The sequence below is a fragment of the Sminthopsis crassicaudata genome, chromosome 3 (genome assembly GCF_048593235.1).
Source record: "Sminthopsis crassicaudata isolate SCR6 chromosome 3, ASM4859323v1, whole genome shotgun sequence".
Taxonomy (NCBI): domain Eukaryota; kingdom Metazoa; phylum Chordata; class Mammalia; order Dasyuromorphia; family Dasyuridae; genus Sminthopsis; species Sminthopsis crassicaudata.
This window is the reverse complement of record NC_133619.1, coordinates 585,261,894-585,282,125: the sequence shown is the minus strand read 5'-3', so window position 1 is coordinate 585,282,125 and position 20,232 is coordinate 585,261,894. Positions and strand designations below refer to the sequence as shown.

Here is a 20,232-nt window from a genome sequence, read left to right as displayed (position 1 = left end):
ATTGCGATTACTGAATACAACAAACATTCTCTTTGTTCTGCTTATTTCAGCTTTCATTTCATTCTAGTCTTCCCATATTTTTCTAAAATCAATTTGCTCATTTCTCACAGAATAGTAGTATTCCATCACAACTGTGTACTACAACTTGTTTAGCCATCTTCCAATTGATAAACATTTCAAATTCCAGTTCTTTGTTACCACAAACTGAGCTGCTATAAATATTTTGGTACACACAGGTTCTTTTCCTTTTTCTCTGACCACCTCAAGAAGCAGACCTAAATGCTGAGTCACAGTTTTTGGAAGTCTTTGGGTGTAATACCAGAAAGCTTTCTAAAATGGTTGGATCAGTTTACAGCTTACAGTTAGCCTTCCAATTTTTTCACATTTGTCAGTTTTCTATCATTTTAGCCAATCTGACAGGTATTTAATGATGTCTCAAAAGTTTTAATTTACATTTTTCTAATATTAATTTATAACATTTTTTCACATGACTTATAATTTTGATTTCTTCATCTAAAAACTGCCTTTTCATATCCTTTGACCAGTTATCACTTGGGGAATGACTCATATTCTGTTCTCTATATATTTGAGATATGAGACCTTTGTCTGAGAAACTGTCTACATAACTTTCCCCTCAATGTTCTGCTTTCCTTCTAATCTTGGCTACATTTGTATTTGTAGAAAACCTTTTTAATCTAATGTTGTCAGAATTATCCATTTTCTGTCTCACAGTGTTCATCTCTTATTCTTTCATAAATCTTGTATCCATAAGCCTGATAGTTAATATGTTCCATGTTCTAATTTACTTTTTTTTCCCCTTTATATCTAGGTCATGTATCCATTGTGACCTTGTCTTGGTAAATGGCGTTAAGATCTTAGTCTATACCCAATTTCTGGTAGACTGCTTTCCAGTTTTCCCAATAATTTTTTTTTAAACCAAATAGTGAATTCTTATCTTACAGATCTAAATCTTTACATTTGTCAAATACAAGGTAACTATGATCATTTACTATGTATGTCTACTCTGTTCCACTGATCTTTTCTTTTTAGCTAGTAACAGATAGTTGTGATAATTACTGCTTTTTAACATAGTTTTAAAGATCTAGTACTGCTAAAATCTTTCCTTTTTTTCTCCCCATTAATTCCTTTAATATTTTTGACTCTTTATTCTTCCAATGAATTTTCTATTTTTTCTAGCTCAATTTTTTGATAATTGGGATGGTATTGAATATATCCCTGAACAACTAATATTTCTCCAGTTATTTAAATCTGACTTTATTTGTATAAAAATGTTTTATAATTATGTTCATGGAATTTCTGGGTTTATCTTGGTAGATATATATACTCCTAAATATTTTATGCTATGGTTATTTTAAGTGAAGTATCTTTTACAATCTCTTCTTGCAAGATTTTGTTTGTATTATAAAGAAATATGGATTCATGTGAGTTTTATTTTATATCCTTTACTTTGCTATAATTGTTTCAATTATTTAAATCTCTAGGATTTTCCAAATGTCATCTGCAAAAAGATTACCTCATTGCCCATTCTGATTTCAGTTTTTCTTCCCATATTGCTATTGTTAATATTTCTAAATTACATTGATAATGGGCATCCTTGTTTCACTCCTGATCTTTTTGGGAAGGCTTCTCACTTATCCCCATTAGAGATAATGCTTTCTGTTGGCTTTAGGTAGATCCTTACCATTTTAAGGAAAAATCTATTTACACTTATGCTTTCAAGTATTTTTAAGAGGAATAAATGCTATATTTATATAGATTAAGGCAGACACCTACATGTCTGGTATAGGAGGATCAATAGCAGCTGAAGTTAGCGCTACCCCTTTGAGATGGACTTTTGAAGGTGAAACAGGAGTTTTTACTCCTTTTATAGCTGAAAAAAATCCCCATCAATCTGTGGGGAAGAGACACTTTACAACAATTAGGATTAAAAATGAGTACTTTGGTTTTTTAGGCAGGGCTGCTGTTGAAGGCCTGCAAACACTTTCACCTGTTTCTGTCCAATGGAAAACTGATACACCCGTGTGGATAAGAACAGTGGCCCTTAGATAGCAATAAAATTCAGACCTTATTAGATATAGTACAGGAGCAACTTGACCAAGGACACTTACAACCTTCTCTAAGTCCTTGGAATCCCCCAGTATTTGTTGTGAGAAAGAATTCTGGAAAATGGAGGATGTTGACTGATTTTAAAAAAGTAAATGAACAGATGGAAACTATGGGAACTCTTCAGCCTGGACTTCTATCTCCTACTCAGTTGCCTAAAGAATGGCCTGTTTGGGTTATAGACATAAAGAATTGTTTCCATTCTATCCCTCTAGATAAGGAGGAAATGAAAAGATTTGCCTTTTCAGTGCCCAGCGTTAATTTAGCTGAGCCTTATAAAAGATATGAATGGACAGTTTTGCCACAGGGAATGAAAAATAGCCCTACTATGTGTGTCAAATGTATGTTGCTGCTGCTCTTACTCCAGTAAGAAAAGCATTTCCAAAAGTAATGTTATTACATTACATGCATGATATTTTGGGATGTGCACCTGAGGAACAAATGTTAGAAGCACGTCTACAAAAGACCATAGAAATAGTAAGGAACTACAAATTGCACATAGCTCCAGAAAAAATTCAAAGACATGCTCCTTTTCAATATTTAGGATATGAAGTATATCCTAAGGTGCTTACAGTACAAAAACTTTCCTTAAGAACAAAGGAGATAAACACCTTAAATGACTTTCAGAAATGGATAGGAGATATCCAATGGATGCGTCCCGTGCTAGGCTTAACTATCCAATTACAACTAGTTACAATATTTTAAGGGGAGACAATGCTTTAAACTCATCATGTCAGCTTATAAAAGAAGCTCAAGAGGCTTTGAAAGAAGTTGAACTGGCTTTATGCAATGTGGTTGAGGTATTAAAAAATCTTGGAAATATCAGCTACAAGAGAGGCACCCATAGCAGTTTTTTACCTAGGAGACAGTGTGATAGAGCGGGTGACCCTTCCAGCATGACCAGAACAAAGCCTTACTCCTTATCCAGTGCTTGTGGCTACAGTTTTATTAAAGGCCATTAAGTGAGCAGTAAAATTATCTGGGATAAGGCCTCACAAGATAAACATCTTTTATACTAATGCACAAGTTAATGGGTGCTGTAAAATCATCCCAGAGTAGCAAATTTTATTAGCCATGGCTCCAAATTTTACACACAGGTCTCTATTAAAGATAACCTGGCTATTCATAATTGGCGATGGAATTTTGAAGAAAAGGTTTCTAAGGTTCCTCTTAAATGACCAACTATCTTTACAGATGCATCCAAACATAATATTTGTGCTTTTGTGATTAACTATAAAGAGAGTAGTCAGAACTCCTTTTCAGCCACTCAGCAGAATGAATTGTATGCAATCATTCTAGCTCTTACTTATTATCCGGGAGACATTAATATATCTGATTCAGCCTATTCAGTAGGTGTGGTACAAAGAATTGCCACAGCCCAAATAAAATTTGTAGCCTCTAATATATATTAGCTCTTTAAGGAATTTCAAGAGCAAGTGAGAAAGCATCCACATAAGATTTATATCTTATATGTCCTCTCTCATAGTGGACTTCCAGAAACTTATTTTTTATGGAAATTCAAAGGCAGATAGCCTTCTAACCATGTTGGCCAATATGCCTTTATTTCAAGAAGCCCAAGAATCTCATTCTAAATATCATCAGGTTTATGTCTGCAATTTGAGATAACAAAAGAGGAAGCTAGGAGCATAGTAAAAGCCTGTACAGCTGCCTTCCTTTCCATGCTCCTACACTTCCTCCAGGGAAGAACCCTCGTGGTTTGAGACCCAATGAAATTTGGCAAATGGATGTGACCCATTATAAATCTTTTGGTCGTCTATCTATTATCCATGTTGTAGTAGACACCTTTTCAGGATTCACTTTTGTAATACCAGCAGCAAAAGAGACAGCCTGAGGGGTCACTGAATTCCTTATACAAGCTTTTGCAATTATGGGTGTGCCACAAGCAATAAAAACAATGGACCTGCATATACATCTAAACATTTAGCACACTTTTGTGCACAGTATAAGATTTTATATACCACTGGCATACCTTTCAATCCTCAAGAACAGGCAATTGTGGAGAGGAAAAATGGAGACATTAAAGCTCTCCTCCACAAAAGGAGCCACAGGTAACCCTAGAGAACTTCTAAATTTAGCTCTTTATACTATTAACTTCTTGATTTTTGACAAAGATGCACTGGCTCCGGCAGACAGGTTATAAAACCACCAGAAGGGCAGTGTCCTGTGCCAGCAGGCCCACTGTCTTTAGATAATCACCAGGTGATGTGGAGAGGCCCATAAAGTGGTAAATGGAAGGGACCAGATAGGTTAACTTCTTGGGGAGAGGGTTTGCTTGTATCTCCCCATATAGAGGAGGAATCAGATGGGTGCCAATGAGCCGTATTAGCTTTGTCCATCAGAGAGAGACGGAGCAGACCCTTGAAACGAAGACCCAAGAAACATCGGATGGTTCCGTGTCTGACTACAAGTGCCACTGAAAAAGCATGGCTGTTAACACCCAAAGTGTATGGCAATTTACTCATTAACATCAAAAATTGGACTTCAAAATCTGCAGGAAATCATTGGATTTCCTGATACATGAAGTAATGAACAATAGATTGGTTTTGGACGATCTCTTGGTTGCTAAAGGAGGTGTAGGTGTGATTGTTACTTACATAACTTCCTTTTAGGACTTTTGGACATGTATATTCATATTGTTGAAACATTATGTTGATTTGTTTGTTACATCACTACTAGCCTGTGTTATATTACTACATGCTTGCATAATACCTCCCATGCTAATGTATTTATTTATACCTGTTTCAATTGAGACCCTTCAGAAACTGTCTAACAATATCTGGTTTGACTCCCCATTTCTCTTTGGTGTTTTCACCTCTCTTCCTGAGAAGTCAGGGAGGGTGTGATCACCTGTGTTCTAAAACAAAAGAAGGTGGGAGATGTAGCCAGCAGAAACTCTGAAAAGGTGTGTTTGAATCAAGAACAGCTGGGTGCTTAGTTAAAAGCACCTACTCAGATGATTCTCTAAACATATACTTGTGATAGTGATGCAATGGGCAGTTGGAGCATGCTCAGTGTGCTGTGGTGATGTAATCGTACTTAGGTATTTAAGGGCTGGGAGACACAGAAAAATCTCAGACACAGACACAGAGAAGATTCAGGACTTCATCCTTTACCAGCCTCGTGGTGGCTCTCCTGCTTTCATCACTTCTCCACCTAAAGACCAAAGCCCATCCAGAGACCCTCCAGAGAGCTAGCATGGACATTACAACACCCCACGCCTTTAGCCATTTCCATCCTTTATTCAGATATTTGCTCAAGTCAGGGGTGGACTACACACATATACCCTGCGCTGAACACAGATGTCAGGACACAGTTTGGTGGGCAGTGGCAGGTGGAACAAGAGGTGGGCACTGTCAAGCTGTGAGTGGCCCAGGAGTCCTCCCAGGTAGACAGGACAGTGATAGAAAGGCAGAGGAGAGAAAGGCAAGGGGGGCTCTTGGTTAATGAAATGAGGATTGACACTAACAGGGGGCAGAGGGCTGGGCTTGCCCGAGTGCCCATCTTGCAGGGCCATGGCCTCAGAATTCCATTCGGCATGATGGAGAAGCAGTCCCATTATTAGAAGGCCATCCTCAGAAGCTGAAGGTGTGGGTCCACATTCCACCTAGGGATACAATTATGGCCTAGGAAGCATCAGGGAAGGGCACGGGAAGAATCAGGCTTATGGGTTGAAGAGGAGAAGGGACAGGAATACCTACCCGAAAGTGAAGGCTGATTCCTTGGATCCCTTGTCGAGGTATGCCAATGTTGAAATTATGACCAAAGACAAAATTGGTACCGAGGAAGTGGCCCACATTGGACCTGGGGCTGATGACAGTGCTCCCAAATCGGCTGTGGATGCTATGTCTGTATGTAGAGGCTCGATTGAAATTGGGTCCAAGGCCAGCTTCAGAGCCTCTCGGGAGGTCAGGATCATGACTGTGCTGGACAGATCTGGGTCTGCTATGATCCTGTCTTAGGGCTGAGCCACGGGAGGAGGCGACAAAACTGGGTTTAAGCTGGAAGTGAGGGTGGGCCCCAGGGTAGGAGGCAGGGCAGGATGGGGACGGATGGCCACGGCCAGAGAGCCTACTCAACCTTAAACTTAGAGTGTTGTAGGGGCTAATCCAGTTGTGGCTAGCCTCCCAGCGAATAGCCAGGAATAACCCTCTGGGGTGATGGAAAGCAGACAGGTGAAATGAGCGATTCTGATGCTCAAACCTCCCCAGATCTAGCTGTGCACATAGATTTAAGTATCTGGTTAGCAGCTGGCCCCGGTGCCACAGCTGGTGCAGCCAGAGCCAGGGTGGCTGGGGCCCAGCAGACATGTGACGCCGCCAGGGAGGAGGCAGCCGGCCGGCCCACAGAGCTGTGGCCACCTTTTCACATCGTGGGGAGGAACAAGGAAGGGCCCCCGCCAGCTGGCTCTCCAGGCAGCTCAGGTCACCATGGAGCTCGAGCAACAGCAAACTTAATGTTGTAGCCTCCTCCTTTAAGAAGCCCTCCAAGGTTTGCAACCCTTTGAAGGAGCTCCAGCCAAAAGGCTGGCTAGGAGAACTTAAGGTCAGCATGGCCTGCAGTGCTTTCAGTCTCCGGATAGCCTGGGACACTCGACACTTCAGGCGATACTCCACTTGATGAAGTCCCTGCATTTGGGCATTAGGCAGTCCTGAGGGCTCCCAGGAGTTTTGGGCCTTGCGTAGAGATGCCCACAGGGCCCGACTCTTCTTCTTTACTAGCCAGGCCTGAGGCCCTTCACTGACTCCATAGCAGCGAGGCTCAGAGCGTAAGGCTATCAGGTGTGCTTGGGCCTCCACCGCCGAGGATGCCTCCAGCTCTGACATACCTAGTAAGTTGAGGTGAGATCAGAAAGGTAAGAAGAATGAGATGCTCTAGACCCGACATGTTCAAGGGAAGGGTTTTCTCCCACAGATCCAGGGCCTCTCACACAAGAGACACAAGGATGCATGCAGAGGAAAAGTATACATACAAATATCCAAACTTGCCTTTTTCTATATTCAGGGAGGTACATATATATATATATATATATATGTATATATATATATATATATATATATATATATATATATATATATATATATATATATATACATATATATATATATATATATATACACAGAATATATAAAGAAAGACCCTCTTCCCACGTACATACAGAGGGCCGACTGCCCTTTCGCCCCCCATCTCTCCCCTTCTCTGTGTCTGTCTCCATCTTAACCCCCTCTTCATTTCCCCCCATCTCCTCTCTTTTCATGTCTCTCTTTGTTTCTCTGTTTTTTCTTCTATCTTTTTGCTTTCTGTCTCTGTCACACGCGCGCGCGCACACACACACACACACACACAATCTCAAGGATTGAAAGTCAACACAAAATAGCTACCCCAGACTCAAGGTACTGTGGGGGTTTTTTAACTTAAAATTATGGCTCTCAAGTCTCCACTGATGTGTTCTTCTCTGTTACTAAATTCAACTACTTCAAACCAAAGACATTTAGTAACTTCTCCATTTCTCCCACAAAGCTGAAGCCCTTACCATAAAATAGGTGGAGCAGGTTTAATAAGAATCAAGTATGAGGAACACACATGTAGGGAAAAGTGAGAAGGGAGTAATCTGTGACTCTGATACTGCAGGACTCCCAAAATCATGGCTTGCTAACTTCTGGGGGTGGATTCTTTCCTGGCTGAGTTACTCCACTGTCTTATGATAAATGCTGGGAATGGAGACTTTCCCACTATTCTTTCTTCTTGCTTCCAACTTCGTCTCTTCAACGTCCCCTGTTACCCATCTCAGTTCTACTTGGCTAAGACAAAGTGGCCTCCCTCTCTTGAGGGTAGTCAGGACCCTGCTCTAGTTAGATTTGTAGGATTTTTTGTGGTGTCAAAGAATTAGAAATTGAGGGGGGATGCCCTTCAGTTGGGGAATGGCTGAATAAGTTGTGGTATAAGTAGTATACTATATTATATTATTATTATTATATTATATTATTATAAGTATATGGTATACTATATTCTATAAGTATATAAGAAATGACAAGCTGGCAGATTTCAGAAAAACCTAGAAAGACTTATATAAAATGAAGTGAGCAAAATCAGAAGATACATGGTGACAACAATATTGGGCAATGATCAACTATGACTGACTTAGCTATTCTCAGTAAAACAGTGATCCAAGACAATTCCAAAAGGACTAATAATGAACTGATGGAATCTAAATGCAGATCAGAGCATAGTATTTGTGTGTGTATGTGTTTCTTTTGGTCTGTTTCTCTTTTCACAGCATGACTAATATGGAAATAAGTTTTATATGATTGCACATATATAATCTATATCAAATGCTTACTACCTTAAGGAGGGGAACAGGAGGGAGAGAGAATTTGGAACTCAAAACCTTTTTAAATTAATTTTTAAAAATTGTCTTTACATGCAATTAGAAAAGTAAAATACTATTTTAAAATAGTAGTAACTAAGATTTAGATAGCACTTTAAAGGTTGCAAACACTTTATATATATTTTTCTAGTTTAGCTCTAACAACAACTTTATAAGGTAGATCTGAAGGTTCCCAATCCTGTCTAGTTCTAATGGTAGTTTCGTGCCATATACTGCCATAGTCTCTGTCACTGATAGGGTTAAGGCCAAAATGGAGCTAGGACCAAATCTTAATCCTGGGGTATAATTTGTCCCACATTTGAGCAAGGTACCCTTGGTGCTTTGTAGGAATCCTCTCTACATCACTGAGAATCTTCTATTTTAAGACCTCCAGAGAAGAGGTAGCCCTCTGTAATTTGGGACATTGTCAGTTGTTAAGAAATTTTGCTCTACCTTGTAATTATGTATATATTGACTGATTAAATTTAAGATCCAAGACACTTTGGGACCAGAGGGATTCAAAACAGCGCAGAATCACAGAGATTGAAGGAACCTCAATAGTTCAACCTATATCTGAAAAATCATCACACTGTTATATATTCAGTATGTAGTCATTAAACCTCCGCTTGAAATTTCCAGTGAAGGGAAACCTGTTAGCTCCATTACTCTTTTGGATAGCTCTAATTACTAGGAAGTTTTCCCAGACATCAAATCTAAATTTGGTTCTTTGCAATTTCCACCCATTGTTCCCAGTTCATCCCTTTGAGACCAAAAGCCCAATATAATTTCTTTTTCATATGAGAGTCTTTCCATATGCTTCTCTTATAACTAAGGAGTGTAAATACAACTATCATATCCTCCCTAAGTCTTATTTTCTTTCAGGCTAAATATTCCCCAATTACTTCAACTTATTTTCATGTGGCATGGACTCAAGTCCCTTCCCCAACCTGGTTGCCCTTGTCTGGACATTCTCTAGCTTATCAATATTCTTCCCAAACTGGAACACAATTTTCCAAATGTGATCTGGTGAGGGCAGAGGATACCAAAGACTTACTTCCTTGTTACTACTTGAAGTTCAGCCTCTCTTAAGATAGCCTATGATTCCATTAATTCTTTTGGCTACCATATTATGCTATTGACCCCTATTGAGTTTTAGCTCACCAAACTCCCCGGATAGTAGTCAAACTATTCTCTTCACCATGCTTTCCCTGTCTTGCCAGGAGCAGACCTCAGGGCTGGGAAAGAATGAACTTTCCATTCCCTGAGGTTTCGGCTATTCACTTGGAGCCACAGATGCTGGTAATGTTATTGCTTAGATATTCCCTTGATTACACAATGCTATTCTAAATGCATTATCTGTATTCCTTGTTACTGATATTAAATCCCAGTGATTTGTACTTTTGCCTAGATCTGAGAGGAAATGGGGATTTTTCAATGTGATGAATGAAGCTAAAGAAGTTATCTAGATCCCAGGACTGATGAGAGAAGCAGGTCCTTCCACCATCCAAATAAAAACTGTGCTCCTCCCTCCACTATTATGCTGCATGAGAATTTTCAACTTGTTCTGGCACCTGGAGCCCAACAGAACAAATCAAATATGGGAAGACAGCCAGCATTAACTTCCTCTAATTCTCTTCAGGCTAAACCTTTCTTCTCTTTGACTTCAGTGTCATGCATGCACCCAGTTTCTAGGGACACAAAGGCAAGTATAAAATAGTCCCTGCTGAAAAGAGCTTACTGGAGCAATATGACACAACAATGCGTATGTGCAAAGCGCTACAATGGCATTTTGAGAGGGAGGAGAGCAACCTGATAAATCAGGAAAAGCTTTGTGTAGATAGTAATATCTCATCTGTTCTTTGAAGGAAACATGGAGTACATGATTCAATATAAGCAAAAAGTGTATTTCAGAAATAGGGGGTCACCAGTGGGAAGGTATGGATGGAGATAGGAGATAGAATGCTATGAGCAGTAAAAAAACAAACAAACAAACAAAAAAAAAACAGTTCAATGAAAATTATATATTGCAGAGAACTTTAAATGTCAAGGTGAAGAATTTGTATTTTATCTTAGAAGCAATAGAGAGCCACAGGAGAATTTTCCACAAAATGAGTGAAATGGTCAGATTTTTTTTTTTAGGAATCACTGTGGAGAATGAATTAGAGAAGGAAGAGAAGGGGAGTGGAAAGAGTAATCCAGAAAAATATTGCAATAATATAGATAAGAATTGATGAGGACTAACCTGGGATTGGAAAATGAGGGGAGAGAAAGGGATGGTTGAGAGATGCAGTGAAAGTAGAAGTGACTACTTGACAACTAATTGGATGTGGGATATGAAAAAGGGAAAGAATCAGTAATGACTCCCAACATTTTAAACCCAAATAACAAGAATGATAGAAATAAGCAGTTGAAGAGGAGTGTTTTTTGGGGAAAATATTTCGATTTTGCACTTGTTATGGTGACTTGGGGAATACCCAAGTAGTGAATGGAAGAATGGTTGTGGTCTAGATGTAGTAATCCTTGGGAAATAACCAGGCAGTTGGTGTCGACACTGGAGATAAGTTGCTTGATGGAGAAGATAAAAATCCACAATGTGCCTTTTACCTAGTGACTGAATGAATCAAGACAGATATCTTAAACACTTCTCTCCTAAGGACAGGAGAAAAGCAAAAGATTTTAAGAAGCAACTAATTAGAAGGTGTGTACCCAAGACTCAGGCCAATGTGCTAAGGCCTAAGAAGAAAGCCCTTTGTCTAGAGCTTCTTTCCAGGTTGCCATCATTTGTTAGTCACAGCTGACACCTTAGAAGGCATCTAGTCCAAACTCCTCATTTTATAAATAAGGAAACATGTTACTCATTTACTCAGCAGTTTCTAATAGTTCACTATTATGTTTAAGATTAAATATCGCATCTCCTGTTTGGCATTAAAGCCCTTTACAACTTGGTCCCTAACCTTCTTTTCCGGCTTATTATATATTACTTCTCTTCACAAACTTAATGATCCAGCCAGCTGGGCTTTTTACTGTCCTTCACACCTCTATCTCGTCCTTGTGCTTTTGCGGTTTTCTCCAAGCCTCAAATATATTCCTTCCTTGTTTTTGTCTTTTAGGTCCGCTCCAAAACTGGACTCAAATAGCATCTTTTTTCAGTTTTATACATTCATTTTTATAAGATTTTGACTTCCAAGTCTTTTCTTCTTCCCCTCCATAATCCCTCTCTAAGATAATAACTAATCATATATACGTACAATCATGTTAACATATTTCTGTATTAGTTCATGTTGTGAAAGAAGAAACAAAAGGGAAGAGCCACAAAAAAAAACACAAAAAAATGAAAACAGTATGCTTTGATCTGCATTCACACTCCATAATTCTATCTCAAGATATGGATAGCATTCTCCTTCCTGAGATTTTTGGAATTATTTTGGATTATAACTTATCTCAAATGGCATCTTCTATAAGAAGCCTTTCCTTATTTCTCCAGTGAAAAAAACCACCCCCTCTAAATTACTTTGAATTTATATATCCAGCCATATATATTTCCCATGATTGCATATAAGCTCCTTGAAGGCAGACTATTTTATTTTGTCTTTCTGATATACTGTAAGTTGTAAGGAGTAGCTATTGGGGATTAGGAGATGGAAGGAGATGAATATATTCTGAAATTAAGGTCATGTAAAAATATATCAGTAACTTTTTTAAAAAAGGGAAATATGGGTTGGAGGACAGGCAAGTAAGATTGGTTCAGAGATGAAAGATGAGCAGAGAACCTTGCTGCTCCCTTGAACATGAGGTCTGATTTAGGGTCCATGTTATTCTATTATTTCTCTCTTCCTCTTGGAGCCAACCAATCTGATTAATCACCTTGACTCTAAGACAGACATTCCTTCCTGGAATAAGGATGGAATAATGGACTCCAGGAGAATCAGTTCTGAAGACTACAGCTTAGGAAGGACATTAATAAACTGGAGAGAACCTAGAAGATTACAGCCAATATGGTAAAGGACCTTTAAAACATGAAGGTATTTAACCTGGAGAAAAGAAAATGCTGGTTGGGGACAGAATAGCTGATAACTTGCCTTCAAATTGTCAAAAGCCTACCAGGTGAAAGAGATTGCTTTCTTTGGAATGCAAATAGCAGAACTGGGAACAGAGGCTAGGGGATGGTGAGGGTGAGTTACACTTTTCAGCTTTCAAGATCTCAGATGTTCATGGCAGAAACTAGGCATGGACCCACATTTAACACCACATACTAAGATAAGATCAAAATGGGTCCAAGATTTAGGCATAAAGAACGAGATCATAAATAAATCAGAGGAACATTGGATAGTCTACCTCTCAGACTTGTGGAGGAGGAAGGAATTTGTGTCCAAGGGAGAACTAGAGATTATTGATCACAAAATAGAACATTTTGATTATATCAAACTAAAAAGTTTCTGCACAAACAAAACTAATGCAAACAAGATTAGAAGGTAAGTAACAAATTGGGAAAACATTTTTACAGTTAAAGGTTCTGATAAAGGCCTCATCTCCAAAATATACAGAGAATTGACTTTAATTTATAAGAAATCAAGCCATTCTCCAATTGATAAATGGTCAAAGGATATGAACAATTTTCAGATGATGAAATTGAAACTATTTCCACTCATATGAAAGAACGTTCCAAATCACTATTGATCAGGGAAATGCAAATTAAGACAACTGTGAGATATCATTACACACCTGTCAGATTGGCTAAGATGACAGGAACAAATAATGATGAATGTTGGAGGGGATGTGGGAAAACTGGGACACTGATGCATTGTTGGTGGAGTTGTGAAAGAATCTAACTATTCTGGAGAGCAATCTGGAATTATGCCCAAAAAGTCAAACTGTGCATACTATTGGGCTTATATCCCAAGGAAATACTAAAGAAGGGAAAGGGACCTGTATGTGCCAAAATGTTTGTGGCAGCCCTTTTCATAGCGGCTAGAAGCTGGAAGATGAATGGATGTCCATCAATTGGAGAATGGTTGGGTAAATTGTGGTATATGAAGGCTATGGAATATTATTGCTCTGTAAGAAATAACCAGCAGGAGGAATACAGAGAGGCCTGGAGAGACTTACATCAACTGATGCTGAATGAAAGGAGCAGAACCAGAAGATCATTATACACTTCAACAACAATACTGTATGAGGATGTATTCTGATGGAAGTGGATATCTTCAACATAGACAAGAGCTAATCCAATTCCAATTGATCAATGATGACAGAATCAGCTACACCCAGAAAAGGAACACTGGGAAATGAGTGTAAACTGTGAGCATTTTTTTTTGTTTTTCTTCCCAGATTATTTTTACCTTCCGAAAACAATTCTTCCTTTGTAACAACAACAACAACAACAAAATTCAGTTCTGCACACATATATTGTACCTAAGATATACTATAAGATATTTAATATGAATGGGAATGCCTGCCATCTAGGGGCGGGGGTGGAGAGAAGGAGGGGAAAAAATTGGAACAGAAGGGAGTACAAGGGATAATGTTGTAAAAAAAAAATTACCTATGCATATGGTACTGTCAAAAAAAAGTTATAAAAATTAATTTAAAAAATCTAGTAAAAAAAAAAAAAGATCACACATGTTCTTTAAAGTGTGACAATTATTTTAGAAGTTTGAGTCTGTAGATGTTATAACTTTGGTGCCTTTGGGACCTACCCCACTTCAAACTGGAGGAGTAGCCGAGCTAAAAGTTGGCTCATGTTTTATAAGTTACTGTAATAGTGTTGAGCTTAGCCTATGACAGAATGGGCATAAACATGTTAAGTATATAAATTCTTCTGTATGAGAAAAGGTAATCCTTCTTGATGGCAAAAGAACTTAGACTTCTTCCAGGTAGGCATAATCCAAAGGTTAGGTTGAAATTTGTTTAATCAGAATGATTGTGGTATTACTCCTGGGTGAACCAGTATTATTCAGAAATTAAAGCTGAGAAATATAGATGAAGTTTAGAGCTAAAAATTCAAGGGGAAATGAACTTGATGTTTCCTTTAAACTTAATTGCTCTGAGAAAATAAATCTTTTATTCCAGAAGGTTGTGCAGCCTCCTTGGCAATGAACCATGCATTGTTCTTTGAAGATCCCACTGTCTCCTACTACCTCAGTCATCCGTGCTGAGCTGTGGGCCTGGACAAGCAGAGCTCTAGAGCTTGATTACTCTCTGGTTCATCTCTAAAGGGTGTCCATTTATCTAGGAGACATCAGTTTTGATTATGAACATAGAATCATCAGGGAAAGTAGAAATTGAACCAAATATATGTGTGCAGCTACAGTTATCTGCCTAACACAACCTCAACTCAAATGCTTCAAAACTAACCATCTCATAATTAATGTGTGAAAAATCATTCTTTACTGAGGAGTGTTATCAGTCATTACCTTTATATCTCAACATCAGTTACCTCTTCAGATTTCAAAGGGAGAATGAAAGAAGGGGCTCAGAATAGCTATGACAAATGTTTCCAGTAGACATATTTTCAGAGCTAGATGTGGAACTCTTGATTTGGCAAAGCCATTAGAAGTTCTGAACCCCATGACTACAGGAGAACTCAAGTTGGTTATACAGTAGAGACATATCACCTTGATGTGTGAAGAGAAATCAATCGTGAGAAATTCCCCAAAATAAGCTCAAAGAAATTCTGACTATTAACACAGAGCCAGAGGAAGAGATTTAGGCAGGGTGGGGATGGGGAATACAGAAAACATGTCAACCACATCTTGATCCAAAGAATAAAGATTAAAAACAGACAGACAAGTCTTGCTAAGGATAACCAGTGAAGAGAAAGGTCATGTGATGGACACAAAATATGAATCCAAGGAGCCTCCAGAATTATGACAAGGCCAGTGGTACCCCCCCTTCCCTCTCCCCTGTGGAGTACCTTCTCTCACATACCTATAAGGACAAAGTTTCTATCTACCCTTATTTTAACCTTTCTCCCATCCTATCCCTTTCTCTGCCCCCAAAGTCTCACACACATAGATCTCACATACATTGGGACACAACATAATTCCTTTCATATACACAGAAAGAGAGAGAGAGATGGCATTTCCCCCCATCTCTTGAGCATACATATATTCATGGATTCCCACATGTAGGGAAAGGAATATCATCACTACTAAGCATACATACACACACATACAAGGAAGGAAAGAGCCTTGATCACACACATGCACACATACACACCCCAGAACATTCATACAAATAGGGTCTCACACAGACAAGAATAGGAAGTCCCCCACAGTATGACATAAATCAGGGATAGGGCCTTCTCTTCTCACACATATGATTCAGAATTATACATACACTTGTAGAAGTAGGATACTCACATACACCACATACACACACACTCTCACATGTACATCTTCCTACTCCTTTCATCCCCAAACACAGATGACCAATGCTTCTATCTGTAGATGAAAAACTACTTCTCACCGATGAGTTTGGGCCCTTCACACACATATCTGCTTCTCAGTAGGGAAGGGGTTCATACTTGGTCATCTCTTACTCCCACAGAGCAGAGGTTTATTTACCTGGGCATGGTGTAAGGCTGGCCAACAGATTCTGTGGGGTACAACTGCCTGGTTTCGGTTTACTTTTGGAGTCCAGACAGATCCTGACAAGACTTAATATGGTAGCCTTGTCTTCATGATCAGCCACAGGGCCACCATAAAAAATTGTTCCTGGAAGACAGAACCATAGACATACTTCAAAGCCCTATACTCCAACCCCATCTGTTCCCTGCCTGGCCTTTGGGCTCTGCACCTGGAAGAAGATACTCAAGTTGCAGGTCCATTTCCTGAAAAAGGATTAAGGAGGCAGAGATCAAGAATGGGGAAAATAAAGGAAACCAAAAATGGGTGGGATGGGAGCCAGAAAGGGGGGAAAAATAAAAAGAGGGGACTTGAGGGACCCCAGAGGAAGCCAGAGACTGGGGACAGACAGAAGAAAGGAGAAATGCAGTTAGCCAAAGGGCAAGGAAGGGAAGATAAATGATTAGTGGAATGATGAGAGGAACCTCATGAGAGGCTATATGAAGCTTCAAGAAAAGGGGAAGGGACAAGGTCTTGCCAGTCAGCTCTTGCAGGGCCACCCAATGATTGCTGAACTTCTTCCATATCCATTCCTGTACTTTTAGAGTCTGTTCCAGAACCATTTGATTCCTGTTGGTATAGTAGGGAATAGAGGGATTTGAAGTCAAGAGGATAGTGGCAGAAGAGACGAGATCCAGTGAGAAGTCAATAATAGCACTATGGTAAGGCTTAGAAAAAGGGAAGGTCTTTCCCAGGGAGAATCTCCCCAGTCAAGTACTGGGTAGAAGGAAGGCTTGGCTGGGTTTGGGAGTCCTAGGCTTGGGGAAAAGGAAAAGCTTTCAGAGCTGGGGGACTTACCATTTGCCACATTTGGCCTGCAGCCAGGGCCCATAGAGCTGCCGGTACAACAGAAGGCTGTGCAGGAACATCACTGGCACAGACAAGGTTAAGGACATTGAGATTTTGGAGCTGTCCTGGCACTTTGAGATTTGCTCAGATCTTTCATGCAGGTTGCATATCAGGATGTGGCCCAGTTCCAGTGACTGCTCCCAGAATATAGGAACTGAGTGATGTATCACCACCACTAGTAACAAGGAAAGGAAGAGGGCAAGATGCAGAGCATAACCATGGACAACCAACTTTCAGTGGGAACTCTTCTATGCTTACTCTGCAAAGAACCCTGGACTACTAACCCTACCTATGATTCTCCACTACGGCCAAATAATATACATTAGCCAGCAGTCCCTCCTTCTCTCAGGGTAGTGTCATTGGAACTAGCTCCTGGGCAATTGCCTACTCTTCTTCTCCTCTCCCAATTCAATTAGGATTCTGGTTAAGGGGTTTTCTTTCTCACCTGGAAGGGAGTCAATAGCATTAATTGAGGAAATAAGCCATAGACGGAAATTCTTATTTATAATTAGATTGTGTCTAGTTCCAGATTGGTGCAAGACTTGAGGCAAAACTTCTGATGTCACTGTGGAGACATGGGATACAAACAGATGCAGAATGGCCAAGTCATGGGGAACACCAGTAAAGTGGACTACAGAAAGGAGAACACAGATAAGAGGGGAGGGAAGATATGGGAAGTAGATTTATGTTATAAATGGGAAAAGGCATGCAAGGGACATAGACAGTTATGGGAAGACATACACATAATTGGGGAATACAGATATGAGGCTAATAAATACATAAAAGAGAAATAAAAGTCACACATAGCACAAATGTACAGAAGTACATAAACATGAGAACATAAATATAAAGGTGGATATATACATAAAGGGAGCTTAGGAGGCCACAGAAATGAAGGCAGGGACACAGATGTAAGGGAGATAAGGACACAGGGGAAGGACAAAGACATGAGTTATACTGATATAAGATGAAAGATACACAGGGGAAAACAGACTCGGGTACACAAACATGAGGACACAGACACAAGGGAGACACAGACAAAAGGGAAGAGAAACAGCGAAGGACAAGATTGGGTATGTACTCATGGAGACGGGCACAAGAGGAGAAACAAAAACATGAAGGGGATAGAAGCATGAGGGGACAAAGACATGAAAAGAAAGATACAAACTTATGAGGAACATAAATTTCAAGGAAAACACAAAGAAAAAGCAATGAAAGAATCATAAATCTGAAGCCCCAGACTTTAGAAACTAAATCATCCACTCCTTGCATTGGACATGCCCAAAGTTACACAATCAATAAATGCCTAAAATGAGATCTCCACTTAGATCCTCTCACTGGTTTTTGCCCAATTCTCATTTGTGTAGGGCCTGACACATAGGACCACTGCAGATGTGGGCATCCGGAGGCGGTGTTCTTTTTTCCCTTCTGCTTTTGCCATATTGCCAACAAAAAGGAAAGGGCACAGACACAGAGGGGAGAGACAGAACATGAGGAGGAGGAGGCGGCGGCAAAGGCATAAGGGGACAGATGTGAGAATAATATGAGGACACAGAAACAAGGAGCAAGATGCAGACATAGGGAGGGAACAAAGGAATAAAAGGACAGACATGAGGAAGCTGACTTGTGGGAAGCACAGTCATGAGGGATGGCCAAATATGGAAAACACTGCTAGGAGGGAGACACAGATTAATGTGGAAAACAAAACAAGAAAGGAAAAAGACATTGTGTGTAAGAACATGAAGGAAGACAAACATGACGTGAGGGACTGAGGCATTGTGAAGCAATGACTGGAAACACAGAGAGGAGAACTCACACACACAACAAATCACAGAGATGAGGTTCATAAAATGAGATGCAAACATTCAGGAAGAAACAAAGATACAGTGGAGAGAGACATAAGAATAGAAACACCTGGAGGCAGGTAGCTGACATATGAAGCAAAGCACACATACATGAAAACAATATGAAAGGAATGCAAAACACGAGGGAGGCACAAACAAAAGGAAGCGGCAGAAGAAGGGCAACAAGATAGCGGAGACACACATTCCTAAAGAGGCAAAGACACAAGATGGGACACAGATTCTACGTGTGAGGTGAGATTAGTCATGAGGAAGCCACAGCCAAGGACAAAGACACAAGGAGAGTGTATTGACACTAAGAGAGCCCAGATAGGAGGTGAGGGACAGATGGGGGCAGCAGGTTCACCTACCCTGAGCCCCGGCTAACATCCCCAACAGAGGTTCCAGGAGCTCAGATGACCAAGACGACATCAGATGGCAGTTGTCCAACACTACCCAGTTGCCCTTTCTCATGGCTTCGCTCAGGACTGTGGTCACAGCCTGATCAGAATCCCATAGAGAGGAACCCAGTCCAATGACCTGCAGATGCTTTTGGCCCAAAAGAGATAGTCATGCCTTGAGTGGCTTTTAGGAATCTATATGGAATCTATACAGCACTCATAGCCCTAGTGACCCCTAGTGCCTTTATTGAGAAAACAATTAGAATGCTTTCCTTGCCATTTTGAAGGTGGTGGTCTATAAAAGAAAAACACTTCTCTCCTACACAGCCTTTGCCCTTCAGGGAGCAATCAGCGTGAGAATCATAGTGTCTCCTGGTCACCATCTGTCTGCAGAGGCTCGGGGCCAGGTGTAGACTTCTTTGGACTCACCCCTCACCCCTTTTTGATGCCAAAAGGGGTGCTCTGACTTTTTTATACCTGGAACTTCACAGGGTCACACGTCCTTGGCTCAGCTGGCTCTGAAAGGGCCACCTATGGAAGTGTCAGTGGAGGGAGCTGGCTGTATGAGGGTTGACCCCTCGATGGGGAGCAAGGTGGGTGCGAGGAGTACCAGGGTGAGGAAGAATTGGTCAGAAGCCACGCTCAGCCAGTGTCTGCTTGAGGATGGGCTTCTGGAGAATGCTCTGCTCCCAGATTCAGGGAGATGAGGAGCCTTCATTTGACTAGCTACCAGAAATGAGCAGTCAATGAAGGTACTCTAGGGCAGATGGAGAAAAGGGTACCACAGGAGTCAGCCACCCCAACTTAGGGTGATGTGCTCAGGGGAAACGGGGGAGTCAGGCCCTTACTAGTTGTGAAGGAGCTTTCAAGCTGGCGAGAAGGGGGGTGACTGAAACCCATGCTGGGAGAGAAACAGACAAGGAGCATTTGTTTCTTACAACTTGGAAAAAGGAAGAATTGTGTGACTCTGTAAAATGTAATGTGTTGTTGAAAAGTAATAGCACTAG

The 20,232-nt window shown here is 40.3% G+C and overlaps 1 protein-coding gene across 1 annotated transcript in view; it reads right to left on the bottom strand.

Moving 5' to 3' along the window:
* Positions 1 to 5,374: 5,374 nt before the first annotated feature.
* The window catches only part of DNHD1 (dynein heavy chain domain 1), a 120,225-nt gene continuing 105,367 nt past the window's right edge, over positions 5,375 to 20,232 (bottom strand). The window contains exons 40-46 of the mRNA XM_074302538.1: positions 19,196 to 19,373; positions 17,429 to 17,548; positions 16,933 to 17,158; positions 16,613 to 16,704; positions 16,075 to 16,224; positions 5,844 to 6,970; positions 5,375 to 5,749 (exon numbers count right to left, since the gene is read on the bottom strand). Of these exons, the coding sequence (XP_074158639.1) occupies positions 5,399 to 5,749; positions 5,844 to 6,970; positions 16,075 to 16,224; positions 16,613 to 16,704; positions 16,933 to 17,158; positions 17,429 to 17,548; positions 19,196 to 19,373 (2,244 nt within the window). The 3' untranslated portion in view covers positions 5,375 to 5,398. The remainder of the gene's footprint in view (positions 5,750 to 5,843; positions 6,971 to 16,074; positions 16,225 to 16,612; positions 16,705 to 16,932; positions 17,159 to 17,428; positions 17,549 to 19,195; positions 19,374 to 20,232) is intronic.